The 16,988-nt window shown below is 42.3% G+C and overlaps 3 protein-coding genes across 3 annotated transcripts in view; 1 reads left to right on the top strand and 2 right to left on the bottom strand.

Moving 5' to 3' along the window:
* Positions 1 to 5,096, bottom strand: CSUI_000516 (nucleolar gtp-binding protein 1; the record flags this gene model as incomplete). Its single annotated transcript, XM_068060750.1, has 3 exons — positions 2,192 to 5,096; positions 1,096 to 1,274; positions 1 to 612 (listed from the first exon to the last, which is right to left on the bottom strand). Coding segments are annotated over exons 1-3 (1,998 nt in total), but the record flags the coding sequence as incomplete, so codon positions are not given.
* A 215-nt stretch (positions 5,097 to 5,311) lies between these two features.
* On the bottom strand, positions 5,312 to 9,064 carry CSUI_000517 (uncharacterized protein). Its single transcript, XM_068060751.1, has one exon. It carries the CDS (start codon positions 5,793 to 5,795, stop codon positions 5,562 to 5,564), a length of 234 nt encoding a protein of 77 aa, XP_067927268.1. The 5' UTR covers positions 5,796 to 9,064; the 3' UTR covers positions 5,312 to 5,561.
* A 2,025-nt stretch (positions 9,065 to 11,089) lies between these two features.
* The window catches only part of CSUI_000518 (gle1-like protein), a gene marked incomplete at its 5' end in the record, with an annotated part of 10,823 nt that continues 4,924 nt past the window's right edge, over positions 11,090 to 16,988 (top strand). Inside the window, 5 exons of the mRNA XM_068060752.1 lie at positions 11,090 to 12,524; positions 13,397 to 13,777; positions 14,597 to 14,772; positions 15,804 to 15,956; positions 16,737 to 16,859. Of these exons, the coding sequence (XP_067927269.1) occupies positions 11,090 to 12,524; positions 13,397 to 13,777; positions 14,597 to 14,772; positions 15,804 to 15,956; positions 16,737 to 16,859 (2,268 nt within the window). The remainder of the gene's footprint in view (positions 12,525 to 13,396; positions 13,778 to 14,596; positions 14,773 to 15,803; positions 15,957 to 16,736; positions 16,860 to 16,988) is intronic.

Genomic DNA, 16,988 nt, shown 5'->3' on the forward strand with positions numbered 1-16,988 from the left:
TTCTTCTTCTTCTCTCTCTTGTTGTTGTTCTTCTTCTTCTCCCTCTCCATCTTCTTCTTCTTGCTGCATGCGTTGAGAGACCTGAGAGAGAGTCTGAGGGTGAACGAGATCTTCCGGATCAGGTAGAGAGCCTCCTTCCCAGAGTGCCTTTCCTTCTTTCTGAAGTGTCTCCAAGCGTGTCCGCACTTCATCTAGAGCCAGTGACTGGGGTGTCACCTCGACTCCCTCACCTTGGTCTTTCTTATCAAGGGATGAAGAAGAGGGAGAAAGAGAAGAAGACAACGAAGAAGGACCTGGAGATGAAAAAGAACTCTGTCGTTTTTCTTCTTCTTCCTTTCTTTCTCCTTCTCTCAAACCACCCTCTGGCAAGAGGAGAGAAGAAGGAGAAGAAGAAAAAGAAGAAGGAGAAGAAGGAAGAGAAGAAGAGGAAGAGGGGGGGACAGAAGAAGAAGAAGAAGGACTTGACGAACTGACTTTGAGAATCTTGGAGATCTGTTTCTTAGCTTCCTCATGTACATACGAATTTGCTGCAGTTAAAGCGAGAAAGAGAGAAGTCTTTCCTACACTCGGTCCTCCTACTAGCATCAAGAGAGGAAGCTTCGAAGACATACGCTGCCCCACATAAAAAGCAGATACACACACACACAATCTCCCTGAGCCAAGAATGACAGAGAAATCTCAAGAAAAGAAAGAAAGGAGACAGAGCGGTGTCATGAGAGAAGCCTTACTAAGAAGATGGACTAAAGCGAAACGAATTACTTTGGGTTTCAAAAAAGAAGAAAGGAGAGAAAGAGATCCGTACGTCTCGAGAGAGAAAGAGATCAAAGAGATCTATGAAAGAATCTGTCTCTTCTTGAACGCATGCAGCAGCTACAGATCGATTTTGAGGTGTACATACACCTCCCCAACAGGACGGCGATGAAGAAAGTGTTTTGAAGGTTTCATTGCTTCTCTCTACTGGCATTGTTGAGAAGACAGTCGGAGAAAAAGATGGAGGTAAAACTGACAGGCTTTCTTTAGTCAACTCTCTCTCTCTCGCAAATCCAGATCTCTCCTGTCTCTTTCTTTATTTCTCTCTCTTCGTGCTTTCCTTACATGCAGTGACGCTCTTTGGTGAGCGTGCAGATGCAGAAAAGAAGAAAGAAGGGTGTAATCCAGCAAAGAAGACTCTCGTAGACTAACAAGATTTCTCAAAGCCTTCACTCCCGATCGATAAATCTCCTTTACTTCTCTCACACTGCGACTCTCTCCTACACGAGCTGCGTAGGCCTTGCCTAAAAAGAGAGAGTAAGAAAGAAAGAAAGAGTGAGAAAGGAAGTACGAAAGAAAAGTGAGAAAGAGAGAAAGAAGGAAGGAGTGAGAAAGAGAGAAAGAAGGAAGGAGTGAGAAAGAAAGACAGTATGGAAGAAAGAAAGAGAGAAGGAGAGAATGGACGGGAGAGAGAAGAAAGAATGAGAGAAGGGTGAGATGTCAGTGAGGCCTCTCATTCATCCTCTTCCTTCTCCTACCCTAACGAGAATGAAGAGGGTCACTTCAACCTTAGGAAGACGTTTACGTGAGAGAGATAAGAGAGTGAGAGTTCAACTATTGACGGGAGGCAAGCATGTAGTCATGGATTATGCATTTCTCTCTCTCTTCTCTCTCTCTCTCGTCTCGCTTCTTCTGTCTCTCTTGTCTTTCCCTTCTGTCTCTCTTGTCTTTCCCTTCTGTCTCTCTTGTCTTTCCCTTCTGTCTCTCTTTCTCTTCTCTTCTTCTATCTTTTCGATCAATCACCCCCCTAGCTATATCTGGATTTCTCTCTCTTGTCTATCGCTCCCTATCTACCCCGACCTTTATTTCTCATCGAACCTTAGTCTATCTATCTTTTAATCGATCTATCTACCTCTCTGTCTATTGATCCATCTATCTATCTTCGATCTATCTGTCTACGTATCTGTCACCAATCTATCTATCTATCAATTTTTGATCCATCTATCTGCGGCTGTACCTAGAGAGAGAGATTCAAGAGAGATATGAAAGGACGAGGAGAGAAAGGACAGAGAAAAGCGGTGGATGGCCCGCGGGCGCGTGTAAGAGATTCTATGCACCTTTCTTATATATGAAAGGAACACCCTTGACCCCCCGTTCCTCTGCAGACACCTAAAGAAAGAAGAGAAGAAAAGAGATCTTTCTCAGCTCTATTCCTCTATACCTGTACTTGTGAGCTCCACATATAGAGCCTGGATTTCTTCATAGACTCTTTCAAAGCTCGGGAGGCATTTCTTTCTCTCTAGAATTTTCATTTCTTCTTCTAGTATCTTCTTTCTCTCTAGCAGCCTTATCTCATTCACCTTCATCTGTCTATCTTTCTCTTCTCCGCCCCCTCTCTCCTCTAGACTTCCTCTCTTCATCTTCTTCCTGTTCTCTCCTTTTCTTCTCTCTTCTTTCTCCATTTCTTTTCTTCTTCTTGTTCTTTTCTTGACTGCTTTCTCTAGCTGATCAAACTCCATCTGAAGTAACTCCTCCTTTAGTCGTATCTTTCTCCTTTCCGTCTCCGAGCTAAGAAGCTCTTTCTCTTCAGAGATCATCAGGAGAAGCACTGCCCGTATATAAGGCGGATACCTATCAGGAAAGCGACGGAGAAATCCAAGAGCTCTCTTCAATTCTCTAGTGAGAAGCACCGTGTAAGCTTGGAGGCCTGACGAGGCGAGGGCTATGATTCGATCCCGCTGCGTAGATGGATGAATAGAAGGAGTGAAAAGAGAAGAAGAAGAAGAAGGAGACGCTGGGAGAGAGGGGGCATGCCGGGCAAGCAACGCGGACGGAAGAGGGAGCGGGGGAAGATAGTAGGGAAGAGGCGACTCAGGAAGATGAGGAGAAGAAGAAGAAGAACAAAGAGAAGAAGAAGAAGACGATGAAGAAGAAGAAATAATACGACGGGGAGAAGTTGAGAGAAAAAAAGGAGAAGGAGAGAGAGATGAAAGTCCCTGAGTAGAAGGAGAAGAGGAAGAGGAAGAGAGGGAGAAGCTTGAGAGAGTACTAAGAGAGAAGGAAGAAGGAGAGAGAAAAGAAATCTTCTTCTTCTTCTTTGTGAAAGGTGAATGACAATGGACAGGAGGTCGACGAGACAACCCCTGCACACCCAGAAAAGAAGAAGGAGAAGAAGAAAAGTAACGATCTCTCTCGATCAAGTCTATTAGTGCTTGGCTCTTCTTCTCCCTGGGGAACAAAGAGAAGGCCAGCGAGCGACTTTCTCCTCTCCATTCTTCTCGAAAGATGAAAAGAAGGACAAAGGAAAACAACACTCCGAATATAAGCCGGAGAAAAGAACCAGAGAAGAACACCCCTCTCATCTTTCTTCTCTCTTTTCCTCCTGCTTCTCCTAGCAGCCTTAGAAATGCCGAGAAAAAAGTATTCATCTTCTTCCTCTCTTTCTTCTTGTCCTCCTTCTTCTTCTTCTCTTCCGTTCACAGACACATTCTCCATCTTCCTTGAGAGAAGAGAAAGCAGTCTCCTGAAAGAGATCTAGTCGATTCGTCTACCCGTGATCGATAGAACAGTCATCTATCTCTGCCCCTACCTACCTATCTATCTATCTAGCTACCTGCCTTTATCTTTAATCTATCGATCTATCTCTAGACTGTCTATCTACCTATCAACCTTAAGTCTTTTGAGGTCTCCATCTTTCCCCAAGCTTCCACAGCACTGTAGAAGAGAAAAGGCGAGAGTTGCTCTCTCATCTCTATCAGTCTTAAGCTGAGAAGGGTGTCTTGCTTCTTTACTTCGAGACCCGAGAGATAGAGCGGCTGATAGGTATGAAGCAGATCTTTCTATACGAGGGGAAGGAATAGCGAAATTCTCTCAATGAGAGATAGAAGGTTGAGTAAGATAAAGAAAGAAGGAATCCTTGTTTAGCAAAGAATTTCTCGAGGAAGATGACAAAGAACAGCCAACGAAAAAGAAAACTTCTCCCTCCTTCCTCCATCAAGTTCCCTCTATCTATCTACCTTTCTGTCTGGAGTCTATCTCCCTATCTACTATAACGGGCTCCTGCGATACATTCATATACATGTATGCATATATTTCTATGAATATGTATGTATGTGTGTATGAATATGTATGAAGCTATACGTATGTATATGTGCGAAGAGATATGTATGTGTATGTATGTGTATGTATGTGTATGTATGTGTATGTATGCGTATGTATGTATGCGTGTATATTTGGATGTGTGTAGGAGGACTGAGTAAGGAGAGGGGCGTACGTGCCTGTTTAGACTCTGCTTGGACCGATGCTTCTTGCTATTGATCTTCAAGAGAACTAAATGATAGAAAAGGAGAAGAAAAAAGAAAGAAACAAGAAGATAAGAAAAAGGTCTAAATCTTCTCCTCTATCTTTTCTTAAGATGGCATGATTCATAGAGAAGACAAGAGGAAGAGAGAAAGAGAGATCCAGGGAATCCATCCGTCGGGAGTTTCATAAGAGAAGAAGAAGGACAACTTCTTCCTTTGTTCTTCTCCTTCTTCTTCTCATCCCTGTGGATGGCTGCAACGGAGAATGGAAGACAGAAAAGGGAGACAGAAAAGCAGAGAGAAAGAAGATAAGAAAGAAAAGTCGATAGAGGGAAGGCGGAAAGAAACACGATGCGCGACTCTTCTTCTTCCCTCTCTCCTCCTTTTCTATGCGCTCTGACTCGACGAGAGAGAAGACGAAAAGAAAAGAGATGAAGAAAGAAGATAAACTATGATAGAAGAAGAAGAAGGAAGGATATCGATTTCTTTGAGAAAGAAACAAGACAAAACATCCTCTTCCACGGAAACACAAAGTGAGACAGACATAGAGAAAGGTGACCACTGACATCCGAAAGAAAGCAAAAAGAAAAGGAAGGAAAGAAGAAAAGAAGGAAGGAGGAAAGGAAAGAGAGAAAGAAAGAGATAGAAACAGCGGATGAAAGAAGAAGAGAAGAAGAGTGTGTATCGACGTTAGAAGGAGAAATCGAGTGTAGTCAGCGAGCATCGACAGAGATAGCTGGGACGTTGCTACGGAAGAAGAAGAAGAAAAGATAAAAGACCGGGCGTGAAAGAGACAGAATGAAAGAAAAGAAAGAAAGGTGCTCTTCTTCTTAATGAAAAGAAGAAGCACATAAATAGATTTCTCTTTATCGAATCAGCTTTGTCTTGAAGAAGAGATTCAGGGAAAGAGAGTAAGCTTTCTCTCCTTTTTCTCCTTTTCTTTGCATGCAGGGAAGATAAAGAAAGAGAACAAGGAAACCATCACCCATCAAAGGAAGAAGCAATCTCCTCTTCCTCTTTCTTCTTCTTTCTTCTTTCTTGTTCTTTCTTCTTCTTCTCTGTTGACAGGGAGACAGAGGATGTCTTCTTTTCTTCTCGCTAGTCACTCATCTTGCTGTATAGGAAGAGAAAGGAAGAAAGAAAGATATCTAGACAGCATCGTTATACACACTTTCTTAACAAAGCTACTCCTTCTTTCTTTCATTCACAGTTATTTCTCTAGTTTTTTCTCTCCTCTTCTATCTCCCTCTTCCCTTCACTTCTTCTCCTCTCTCTTCTCTCTCGATCGCTTCATCCTTTCTCTTTGAAGCCTTTCAAAACTTCCTCGCTATTTGACCTTTCTTCACTGATCGCACACACAAAGAAAGAGAGAGAAAAAAGAACAAGAAGAAAGAGAGGGAGAAGAAGAAAAAGAAGAAAGAGGAAGAGGAGATTGCATCGAAGATGGCGGTGCCTCATGAGAGACGGTCTTCTTCTCGCTCTTCTTCTTCTCTTCGCGGTGTACCTTCTCCGATATCTCTGCATTCCCTTTTACATGGGGAAGAAGACGAAGGAAAAGAAGGAGATGAAGAGATTTCTCGAAACGAAAGCGAAAGAAGAACAAGAAGAAGGGGACAGCATCGATTTTCTTCTCCTCTCTTTCTTACAGTTACATGCGATCCTTTCTATCCGTGGGTGACCATCGAAGAAGTTCAGAAAGAAGTTTCTCTCTTACTTGGAAAAGAATCTTCTGCTTCTTTTTCTCCATCTACAAGCCAAAGAGACGAAGAAGAAGAGGAAAGTCTTTTTGTTTCTTCTTCGTTTCTTCAAGAAGATTCGCCTCGATCTTCTTCTCCTGAAGAAAGAGAGAAGCCAAGAGAGAACAGCTCTTCTATCCCTGAGGTGTACGTACAGGAGATATGGGCGAGTGATCTATGTAGAGATCCTCTTCCTGCTAAGGATGGACTTCACTCTTCTTTTTCTTTTTCGCGTTTCAATGAAGAAATAGACATAGAAGAAGAGGAAGAAGAAAAGAAGAAGAAAAAGTGGTCGTATCTACTTCAGCATCATCTTCTTCAGTTCGCTTTCTCTCCTGCAAAGAAGAAGAAAGTTCTTCTTCTCATGCAGCCGGATGTATGGCTCTCTAAGTCGCCTTTTCCCCCTCCTGTTTCTCTCGCGTCTTCTTCTTCTTCTCCCTTCACTGAGCTATCGAAGCATGAAAGAGAAAAGAAAGATCATAAGAATGAAGAAGATGAAGAAGAAGAAGAGGCGTCTTTCTTTTCTCCTCCTCCTAGTGGAGGTGTAGATCTAGCTCTACACTTGAATGCAGCGGTGAGACAAGGAGATACAGACAGTGAAGCTGACGAAGAAGAAGATGAAGAAGAAGAAGTGTTTTCTTCTCTTCCTTCTTTATCAATGAAATCTCATTCCTCTACATCTTCAAGAAGACATGAAGAAAAGGACAGAAGGAGAAAGAAGAAATACACGAAGTCTGAACGAGAAGTTCAAGAGACCTTCTCTACTCTCTTTCGATGGTTTCGCAGGAGTCTTCTCACGACCTCCTCTTCCTCTCATCATCTTCTCTCTTCTTCTTCTTCTCCTTGTTCACTCTTTTCTTCTCCTTCTTTCCGTCCTTCTTCATCTCCTGTAGAAGTTGTCGTTATCGCAATTCTACGCTTTCCTTTTTCATATATGAGAGATACCCATCATCCTTTATTCTCTTTCTTCAGCTCTTTCTTCTCTTATCACCTAGGCTCTTCTTCTTCTCCAGTGGCTCTGAAGGGGGGAGAGATGAAGCAGTTGAAAGAGAACGTAGAAGAAGAAGAAGAGGAGGAGAGAGATGAATTCATGGAGTTTTTGTTTCATCTGGAAAGAGAGAAAGAGAAACTCCTTGTAGAAGAGGAAGAAGAAGGAGTGACGAAGAAAGAAGGAAAAGAAGAAGAAGAAAGAAGAGAAAGGAACGAAAGTGCGGGAGATGGCGAGGATTTACTTCTGTTGAAGAGGAGAAGGGAAGAACGGTTGCTGAAGAGAATCGAAGACAGAATGAAAGAAGAAAGAGAAGACAGAAAACAACTTCTTTCCTCACTAAAGAAGGAGACCAAGAAGAAGGAGAAAAGACGTCTTCTATCATCTTCGGCTTCTTCGTATGGGGCCTCTTCTCTCGTGTATCCGTCTGTTACCTTACATGATAAAGTATCTCGTGTTAATTGTCGTGAAGAGCTGAATCGATTGTCGACTAGCCATTCCTCCGTCTCACCATTTGAACGTGTTCCTCTCAACTGTTTCTGGCCGTCGATTCATGTGGAGTGTACATGCTGTGTATGCACCTCTCATCTTCAGGAGGTAGAGACTTCTTCTTCGTCGTCTTTCTGTCTTAGGGAAGAAGATAAAGACGAAGGAGGGAAGAGAGAGGAACAACAGAAATCTAAGAGAAGGAGTGAGACGAAAATTGTCGGAGGAGAAGAAGAAGAAGAAGGAGGATTTCGAGGAGATTCATTAGAGAATATTGAAGGCTCTCCAAAAGAAAACAGTAGACGTGATGATACAGATGAAGAAGAAGAAGAGCATTTTGAAGATGTTATGAATCAGAAGAAGATATCCGAAGAAGACATTTCATTGGAAAAGAGAAATATAAGAAAGGCGCATTCTTCCTCACTTATCTCCCCTCCCCCTACATCCTGTTTGAGGTGTATATACACCACATGCCCGTCAAGAAAGCATCTTCTTCTGGGTAATGAGGGAGAAATGGAAAGCACTTCTATTCGTTCTGTTCTTATAGGTGGCCCTCCAGGCTCAGGTAAATCTGTCTTAATGCACTGTCTTTCAGATATCTTAGGAGGAAAGAGGTATTCTTCTTCTTTTTCCTCACCCTCGTCTTCTTCTCTCCATTGTCGTGCTGCGTTTCATCTCTCTAGTCATCAAAGTCAGAGGGAAAGAAGAGAAAGAGAAGGAGGAGGAGTTATTTTCACTCACGTCGCTGATCTTCTACAGCCATATGTGGGAGGGTCCCAGCGAAAACTTCTTGAAATTTTCGCTTCAGCAGTCTCGACCTCTCCTCCTGCATGTGTTTGTATCGAAGGTCTTGACGCAGCGCTAGGATTAAGAGGAAAAGCTTGGTCGCAAGAAGGGGGAGACAGCGGCCATGAAAGAGAAGAAGAGAAGGAGAAGAGGGAAAGACAGAGAAAAAAGAGAAGAGAAGGAGGTAACAGATACAGATGTGAAAAGAACCATGAGAGAGAAAGAGCAAGAGAGGAGGGAGAAGAGAGTGGCTTGGATAAGAAGAGAGAGATAGAAGCGAAAGAGGAAGAAGAAAGCGAAGAGGAAGAACTAGGGTGTTCCTCAATCGATTCGGGTAGGGATAGTAGGAGAAGTGATAGCGGTAGAAGTGAATCCTCTGACTGTGAGAGTTTGTATGAAGATTTCGAATCAGATGAAGATTCCCCTGCACATGAAGTTCAACGTGATCTAGCACAATATTTTCTATCCTTAGTTGAGGTGTATGTACACCGCATGGGTGTACCTCTGTGTTGTACTGTGAGTGTGAGACCAGAATCTCTTTCTCCTCCTGATATGCTCCAATGCTTCAATAAGATCATCTCTCTTAAGCCTATCATGTTTTGTAATTAACAGTAGCTTCAAAAGAAAGAATACAAACATGTTACATGAGGGAGCAGAAACCTCCTTTCTTTCTTTCTGTCTTTTCTTCTTTATCTACTAACGCACCCACAGGCGATCTCTTTCTTTTCTTGACGTCGGCCTTGCGCTTCATGGAGAAGTCTTTTGGTTTGCCGTCTTGGCATCTTTAAACTTTATGAACTAAAAAGTCTGTTTTCATAAGGATTCTCGGTCGACACACACGTAAAGACTTAAGAAATGCACTCCCCTTCTTCTTTCGAGCTGTCTATACACCCCAAGAAACAGGGAGCCAAAGACACATCACATGTGACTCCTTGCCTAACTCACTGAATAATGCAACTTCACCCATACCATCTAGATATGACATTTTCTTTCTTCCTCTCGTTCACTCTTTCTTTCATTCTGTTCATTCTCTCTTGAGACGGTCAGAGAATCTTTCAGAGTGTAGCATTTATCATAGGTAGTAGACAATCGATGCTGTTTAGGCACCTGGACTTTCTTCGAAAGGGAGACAGCTTTGGATGAAGTTTCTTTCTCTTCTTCGCTTCTAGAAGTTGTTTGATTCGCAACTATCTCGAGTGGGCAGAGGATCTTGAGAGAACTTCATGAAAGAGAAGCCTCTTTAAACCCCACACACCATATCATATGCCTTCTCTTAGCGTGATTAGAGAAGAGGATTCTACTGAATCTTCTCAGAGTTTTAGCTTAGCGAAACTTTGTGTGTCCGACCTAAAGATTTCTGAAACTAAGAGAAGAAAAGGAAAGATACAAATAAGAGAAGGTTTCTCTTTCTCAATCTTTCTTATTCTCTCCCCTTTCCTTCTGTTTTCTCATTACAACTACTCCTCACTTTGTTTTGGGTGATTGAAATAAAGATCTTGAAGTAAAACACTTCGTCAGGAAAGTGTGTACGTAAAGAACTTTTCTATTTGAGGAAAAAGAAGTGAAGAGTTAGGAGTTACTTCGGTAGTCGCCGACCGGTTTTCCTTCCCGAGCAGATTTTCCTGGGTTTCTCAGGCCGATACCCACCGTTTTCTTCTAGGTCCTTCTCTTGTGCGTCTTTTCATTCTCATCACCTCGGCTCAAGAAGCTCTTCACGCATGCAAGTCTTGGTGAAAAGCTTCACAAAAAGTAAGATTGGGTGTACGTACACCTTGGCGACATAGAAAAGAGAGGAAACATCCCCTAGTGAAGAACCCGTTTTAGAATTGGCGTGGATGGGTATCTGAAAGACAGCATAATGAGAGGAAAAAGGCCATTCCTTCTCTAAATCTATCTCTCTGTAGAGATAAGCAAATACACCTCATTCGTATAGAGACATATGCATATTATACACCTTCTAGCATAAGGAGAGAGAGAATACATAGATATTTGGAGCGGAAACACCATGAGACTGAGGTAGATGTCTACATAGAGAGATAAGGTTCCTGAACTGACAGGAAAGCAAGAGATTTGTCCAGCGCATTCTCTTCGTTCTTTCCTTCTTTCTTTCAGACGTTTTCTTCTATACGATCTGAGAAAATTCTGGAGACTTTCTTCTTTTCTCTTTTCTACTGCATGCACCCATGCATGCATCGTTGTTCCTATCACCATCCTCATCATCTCTGCGATGTTTCTTCCTTTTTTTCTTTGTTTCCCTCGCGGTGTGTCTCTTTCCGTTCTCTCCTGCGCCTTCTTTCTTCTCTGTAGCGATCGTTCACAGAAACCCAGGGTAGGCGGTAGACGTGAATGGGTGCTTTTCCCCTCTCTTTTGTGTAGTTTTACACTCTCTTCTTTCCTTCTCTTTTCTTTCTCTCTCTTTGCCGCTTCTTTTTCTTTCTTCGGAGAAAGAGGAACTTTTCTCTGCGCGCTTTTCTCTCTCACATGCAACGGTGCAGGCGAAAGTGTCCTTCTGTCCCAAGATGCATAATAAGAAAGAACATCTTCCTTTCGGCATGTGTTTAAGTAGACATTTCAATGGTTGCTCTAGTCAGCAGGAGCCGTAACTCCGGTGTATATACACTCTCGCTCTCTCCTCTCTTTTGCCTCCTCGCCTCTGCCACTTTAAGAGTTTGTGGAGTTTTTTCTCTCTCTTTTCTTGGGGCCATTGTTACGACCTTCGGGTCCTTTTGACCCAATAAGACAATTAGCTTCCTCTTCCTCTCCTTCTTCTCTCCTCTTTCGTGTCGCTCTTCTGTGAGGAAAGGAAAGAAAGAAAAGCAAAGATGCAGTGGGATGTCTTCCCTTCTTCCTCCCCTGCCACTTTCACGGGGACGGCAGATCTCCGACGGTATCGTTATGAGAATCTCGTGAGAAAAGCCATGACAAGAAGGAAACAGAGAAAATCATCATTCATAACATCTCATTCCTCTTTCCCTCCTAGTGCTGAGGTGTATATCCACCCCGCCCATGATGATGAGGTGTATGTACACCCCACCCATGACCATCATGAGGTGTATGTACACCCGAAATCACGGGGTGCGTCACGTCGTGTAGAGTCCTTGGATCATTCTTCTTGTCTTCCTCAAGAACCTGTCCAATCGTCATCTTCAGCTTTCTTTCCTTCTTCCTTTCTTGTCTCAACAAGTTCATCTCCTGGACTCTTCCCTCTTTCCGGCCGTTTTCCTTCTCCCTCTCAGTTCGATGATTCCGGCAACGACTGTAACTATCGGCATGTACCTCCAGAAAATTCTTTCTCTCCTGATCATCTTCGTAAGAACTTACGCTTTCGAATTCCCCCCTTGTTTCTACATGTTTATCCTCGTTCACCTGTTACCTACCGACTTGATTTACGTTTCTTGGATCCCCCTCGTCTCCAGATTTCTTCGCCTTCTTCATCTTGTGCTTCTTTCTATGATGATGATCATAGAGAGCATCTTGTTAAAGTTCTTTCTCCCTTTCTTTCTCCTTTTCTATCCTCGCATCTTCGTCGTCACGGAAGACCATTGATCTCTTCTACAGAAACAAGAAAAGATGAACTTCTCTATGAGACAGATTCAGAATGCATTTCTTTCACTCCTCCTTATCAAGCCTTCTCTCCACTTGCAGATGACGATGACGATCTCCTATTCTCTCTATCAGTTCTATCGAAACATGTCTTGAGAAGGAACCATCATAACGAAACGGATGTCTCGGAGTCAAACTCCTTTTTATTCAATTCTTCTCGTTCTCTTTTTTCCTCTGCTTCTTCTTCTTCTTCCTGTCATCAATCCTCGTCTTCCTCTTCTTCTTCTAGAGGAATGCATGCTGGAGAGATTCCCGGAACGAGAGGTCACCTTTCTCTTTCACTAAGAGAAGAAGTCTCCAGAGACCAAGAGAAGACATCTACGAAGAATGGGAGAACTCTGATGCGCCCTCCCCCGTTCTCGAAGAACGAAGATCTTTTCTCCAGCGGTTTACCTCCACCGACGAAGCTGAAGATGGACGCGAAAACAGCAGACAGAAGAGAAGAAAGAGAAAGAGGAGGAGAAGAGACTTTGGAAGAAAGAAGAAGAGAGAAAGAGAAGGACGGAGGGAAAAAGAAGAAGAAGAAAAAAGATGTCTATGATGAGTTTGTACATGCATTGAAGAAAGCTGTAGAAGAAGAAGATAAAAGATTGAGGAAAAAATTCCAGGCGGAAGAGGAGGAGAAAAGAAGATTGCAAGAAGAAGCTGAACGAGGTAAGAAGAGAAAAGTAGGGGTAAAACGCTTAGTTGTCTTATGTGTATATAGAGACACTGATGTATAGTTTTCCTTTTCGACGAGGAAAAAGAAAAGAAAGAGAATGAATCATCAAGAGGAGGTTGCAGTGTATATACACTCTTCAGTGATCCATGACAATCCGCAAACGCATATTTAACAGCATTCTCTTACATCTCCAGACAGAGGGTATATGTAGCCACACATCTCTCTATATCTATTCTTCGATCTGTAGGATACATCTCTCTCTTTCTCTCTCTATATATATATGTACATACATCTCCAGAGAGGGGGGGCGGACAACGGGCGTTTGCATTAGTGGAGCTTAGAAGTGCTGGCGACACTTATGCGGTGTCTAGTCTCCCAGGTCCGAAGAAGATTAGACATAGAGATATCTGTATTAGTAGACGTCTAAAGAGATGTGCCATTCTTTTGCACGTGTCTGGGTAGTTCAAGTGTGTATGTATTTAGAGAGATCTTCTGCACCTCTATATGCTTCGTTACACTCCCGATGATATAGGCCGCGATGGATGTGTGTACGTACATACTCACCCCTCTTCTTTATTTGACAAGAAACGTCGTATAGACAGACGTCCATCTATCTACATCAGTATACAGGTGTCACAGATATCTATCTCTGTATGTATGACATAGATGAAAGATTCTTAAGTGTAGCTGTATAGATCAAAGATAGGTAGATAGATAGATAGTCTTTCGATGAGACCTTTAAATGCTTTTATCTTGTTAGATGACCTTTCTTTTTTTCTCTTGACGTCTTGCTGAAGACTATGCTCCTATTAATCCCTAGTGCATTCTCCTCTTTTCTCTATCTTTGTGTGCTTGTATTCTAAAGAGAGAAGGAGAAGAGAAGAAGAAGAAAGAGAGAGATTGAGACGTGAGAGAGAAGCTCGGGAGCTTGCGGAGAGAAAGGCCCGTGAAGAGAGAGAGAGAAAGGAGAGAGAAGAAAAGAAACGGCGAGAGAAAGAGGAAGAAGAGAGAAGAAGAAAACAAGAGGAAGAAGAAGAAAAGAAGCGTCGAGAGAAAGAAGAAGAGGAAAGAAAGAGAAAGGAAGAAGAAGAAAAAGCACAGAGACTAAAAGAGCTAGAGAAAAAGAAAGCAGAAGAAAAAGAAAAAAAATCGACAGAGATCAAGTCTTCCTCTCCTTCGCAAGGTGGGGGTGCTCTTCAGACAGGGAATGACTCTTCTTCTTCTTCTCCTCCAAAAGAAAGTTCACGTAAGGAATGATCGATTAATTCCAGGCTCTCTATACACCCTCTCCTCTTCTCTCTTCTTCAGTCAGTGAGGCTTCACAGGAGATAGGTCCATAGATATGCTGAAGACATATAGATATCAGAGCCGTACCTATCTGTATATTTATGTATATGTATATATATATATATATATTCGGCTGCGTGTGTCTATGCACGGGGATACACGGGGTGACTGAGGGTATTCTGAGCCCTTGGAGAGCCGCATTATGTATAGGCTTGTGTATGCTGTATATGTATATCTATATATACATATATATCTTCATGTGTTTGTCTATCTATGTATATATCTCTCTCTACAAAGATACATATGTGTATATATATATATATGTGTATCTATAGAGGATAGACAAGGAGATGTGGATTGGCTTGGAATGGTTAGCCAAGGACGTTGTTTTGACTGGGGGGGAGCAAACGTAGTAGCCTTGCCCTCTGCTCTCTTCTGTATGATGAACGTTCATCCATAATATCTCTAGAGAAATGCACATAGCTCTATGTGTACATACATATGTATATATACATCTGTACATAGATATATGTGCTTTTATGTGAGTATATATATGGATCTATGTTAGAGTCTACAAGAGTGTCTCTACAACCTTAGGAGACACGGTCGAATGTATCTTTCTTTTCTTGAAGCTTTTCTTCTTTCCTTCTGTCTTTTCTTCCTTCCTTCGCACACTGAGAGGCCTCTTCACGACGACTAGGGTGTGTCAAAATTCGTATCTACACCGATATCGTTCAGGGTCATTCTGTCTTTTCTTCCTCCGTGTTTTCTCCCTTAGCCAAAGAAAGTCAAGAATCTCAGAAAGGCCTTGGAGGAGGAGGAGGAGAAACGACGGGTGTTTCTTCTGCGTGGATTCCGCGTGAATCTGATCTCTTTGGAAGTTATATGACGGATGTAGAAAAGGTTCTTCAAGAAGCGAAACGAGTGGAAAATTTCCAGCTTGTACAGTTACCTGTAAGAGATGTACTCCAGGTGTATATACACTGTACATACACCTCAGCCTCTTAGGTTACTTTTCAACGTTCCCATATGTGAGAAGATTTTATTCGGATTTTGTTTAGCTTCATTATGAGATGGCTTCTTTCTTCATTGGGTCGTTTGTATAGTTTCAAGAAGGAGAAGAAATGCTGAGATATGACCGACCTTCATTCCTTTTTCTTATTTGTCTGCACACATAGTCAGTGATCTTACCTTCAGTGCGCTTCAAAACATTGAACTGGTGAGGGTAGGTAAATAGTTAGATTTACGGCAGACAGACAGATAGAATAAACTGTAAATAGATAGGTGGATCAAAGAGATAGATAGATAGATTTTTATCTGTCTATACCTCTGTTGAGGGCAGACTGGTAGAGTCTCCAGGGGTTGTCCTGAGCTTTTTGACGTTCCAGTTGTCCTCTCCTCGCATGCAAGTTGGGTGTATGTACACCACATATGATGATTTGGAATAATGCTGATGGTGATGATGATGATGATTAGTTTCTTCTTTTTTCTTGGGTTTTTTTTTCATTATGTCATGTTTTCTGTTCCTTCGGCAGGAATGGAACGTCTTGTCTTCTACATGCAGTGTTTCTTTGGTGGTATCTGAGGTGTCGTGCAGCTCTCTTTTTCTCATGTGACCGGTCTCCTCCCCTGACCTTTTCGCCTCGATCTCGTCCACGTGCGTGTATGCCTAGAGAGACAGATAGATAGCTAGATACCCAGAGAGGTATGTTTGTATGTATGGCGTGCTTGTACGTATACTTGTAGGTGGATTTACATGCATCTCATATGTATATGTATATATATATGTAGGTCACGGGTCATGAGTAGATCTGGTGGGCTCTTTGATCTCTGCATGTGCCTATTTGCCTCCTGTTGATCAAGCCGTGTGTCTGCGTGTAGATCTGCTCCCTTCGTTTTCTTCCTGTCTTTATCACGTTTGAGAAGTCTTCTTGGATCCATGCATGCTTAATCTTAATCTTTCTTTCTCTTCTTTTCTGTCTCAGGGGGTTCCAAATGAAGATGTGAAGGCGTTGCGTATAGACATTAAGAAGAGAATAAATACAGCCTTGAATCAGCTCGCTAGCACAACCTCTCAAGTCATACGCGTCAGTCTTCTTCTTCTTTCTCTTTCTCCCTTCTTCTCCTATCATGTGTTTGTATGTATGCATGCATTTATGCATGCACTGACTACTTCCTTTGTCTCGCTCTCTTGTCAAATGAGAGACTCCCCAGCGACTGTCCTTCCTTCCTGTCTTTCTGCGTGAAGCTCCTAAAGCTCACATCCAGCAATCTGTTACCGTGTCGTTATATACCTACGCCCATTCATATAAATATATATGGATATAGATTCCTAGATATGTAGAGAGAGGAGAAATTGTGTTGATACTATGTAGGCTCACATATACCTACATATGTATATAGACGTGTACACATATGTTTGCATATACAGATGTGCGTATCTAGGTTGAAGAGTTACGTGAACGACAAGTGTAGGTTTGTCATAATGGAGGTGAACTTAGAGTAGTGAGAAGATGCATGTGTAGAAGTAGATCTATACATACGAGCATCTGTTTGCATGTAGGTATATATATTCATATGGATAGGTGCATGGCGTTTCTTTTCTCCTCCTGCTCTCTACACATGTCGAAAGATGTCTATCAGGATCATTTTTTCTTACTCTGTACAGTCTCCATTTGACCACAAGGCAAAGAACCTACAGAGTGCGACTTGGATGACTCCGAGGAGCTCATCTGTATCTTATCTATCTACTATCTACCTACCTATCTATCTCTCTATATGCATATCGTATCTATCTGTTTGTCTCTACAGCGTTCTTTTTCTCCCCTATCCTCTTTCTCCTTTCATTCGTTTTCTGCTTCTCTCTGATCGTTCTTTTCTTCGACTTCTTCTGTGGTCTTTTCCCTCCTTGCAAACAGACATGTGAATCTCTTAGGGAATTTCAGCGTCAGTTAAAGACTTCTCGACCAGCCGAAGCCTCGCAATATTTCCGCGTGCAACTCTGCGATAGACTCCTACAGCTCACAGATAAGGGAGGTCAGGTATGTATATAGCCATGGATCTACATGTGTCTACATACATACACGTATCTATTTATCTTTGTATATCTCCTTCGGTTTCGCTGTCTTGTAAGAGTGTCCGTAGAATACGAAAAAGAAAGAAAGAAAGAA

Source organism: Cystoisospora suis, assembly GCF_002600585.1.
Source record: "Cystoisospora suis strain Wien I chromosome Unknown contig_191, whole genome shotgun sequence".
In the NCBI taxonomy this organism is placed as follows: Eukaryota; Apicomplexa; class Conoidasida; order Eucoccidiorida; family Sarcocystidae; genus Cystoisospora; species Cystoisospora suis.

What these genes read in the sequence shown, in the direction of transcription:
- CSUI_000517 (XM_068060751.1), bottom strand. Translation starts at nt 5,795, where the DNA reads ATGCAGAGATATCGGAGAAGGTACACCGCGAAGAGAAGAAGAAGAGCG.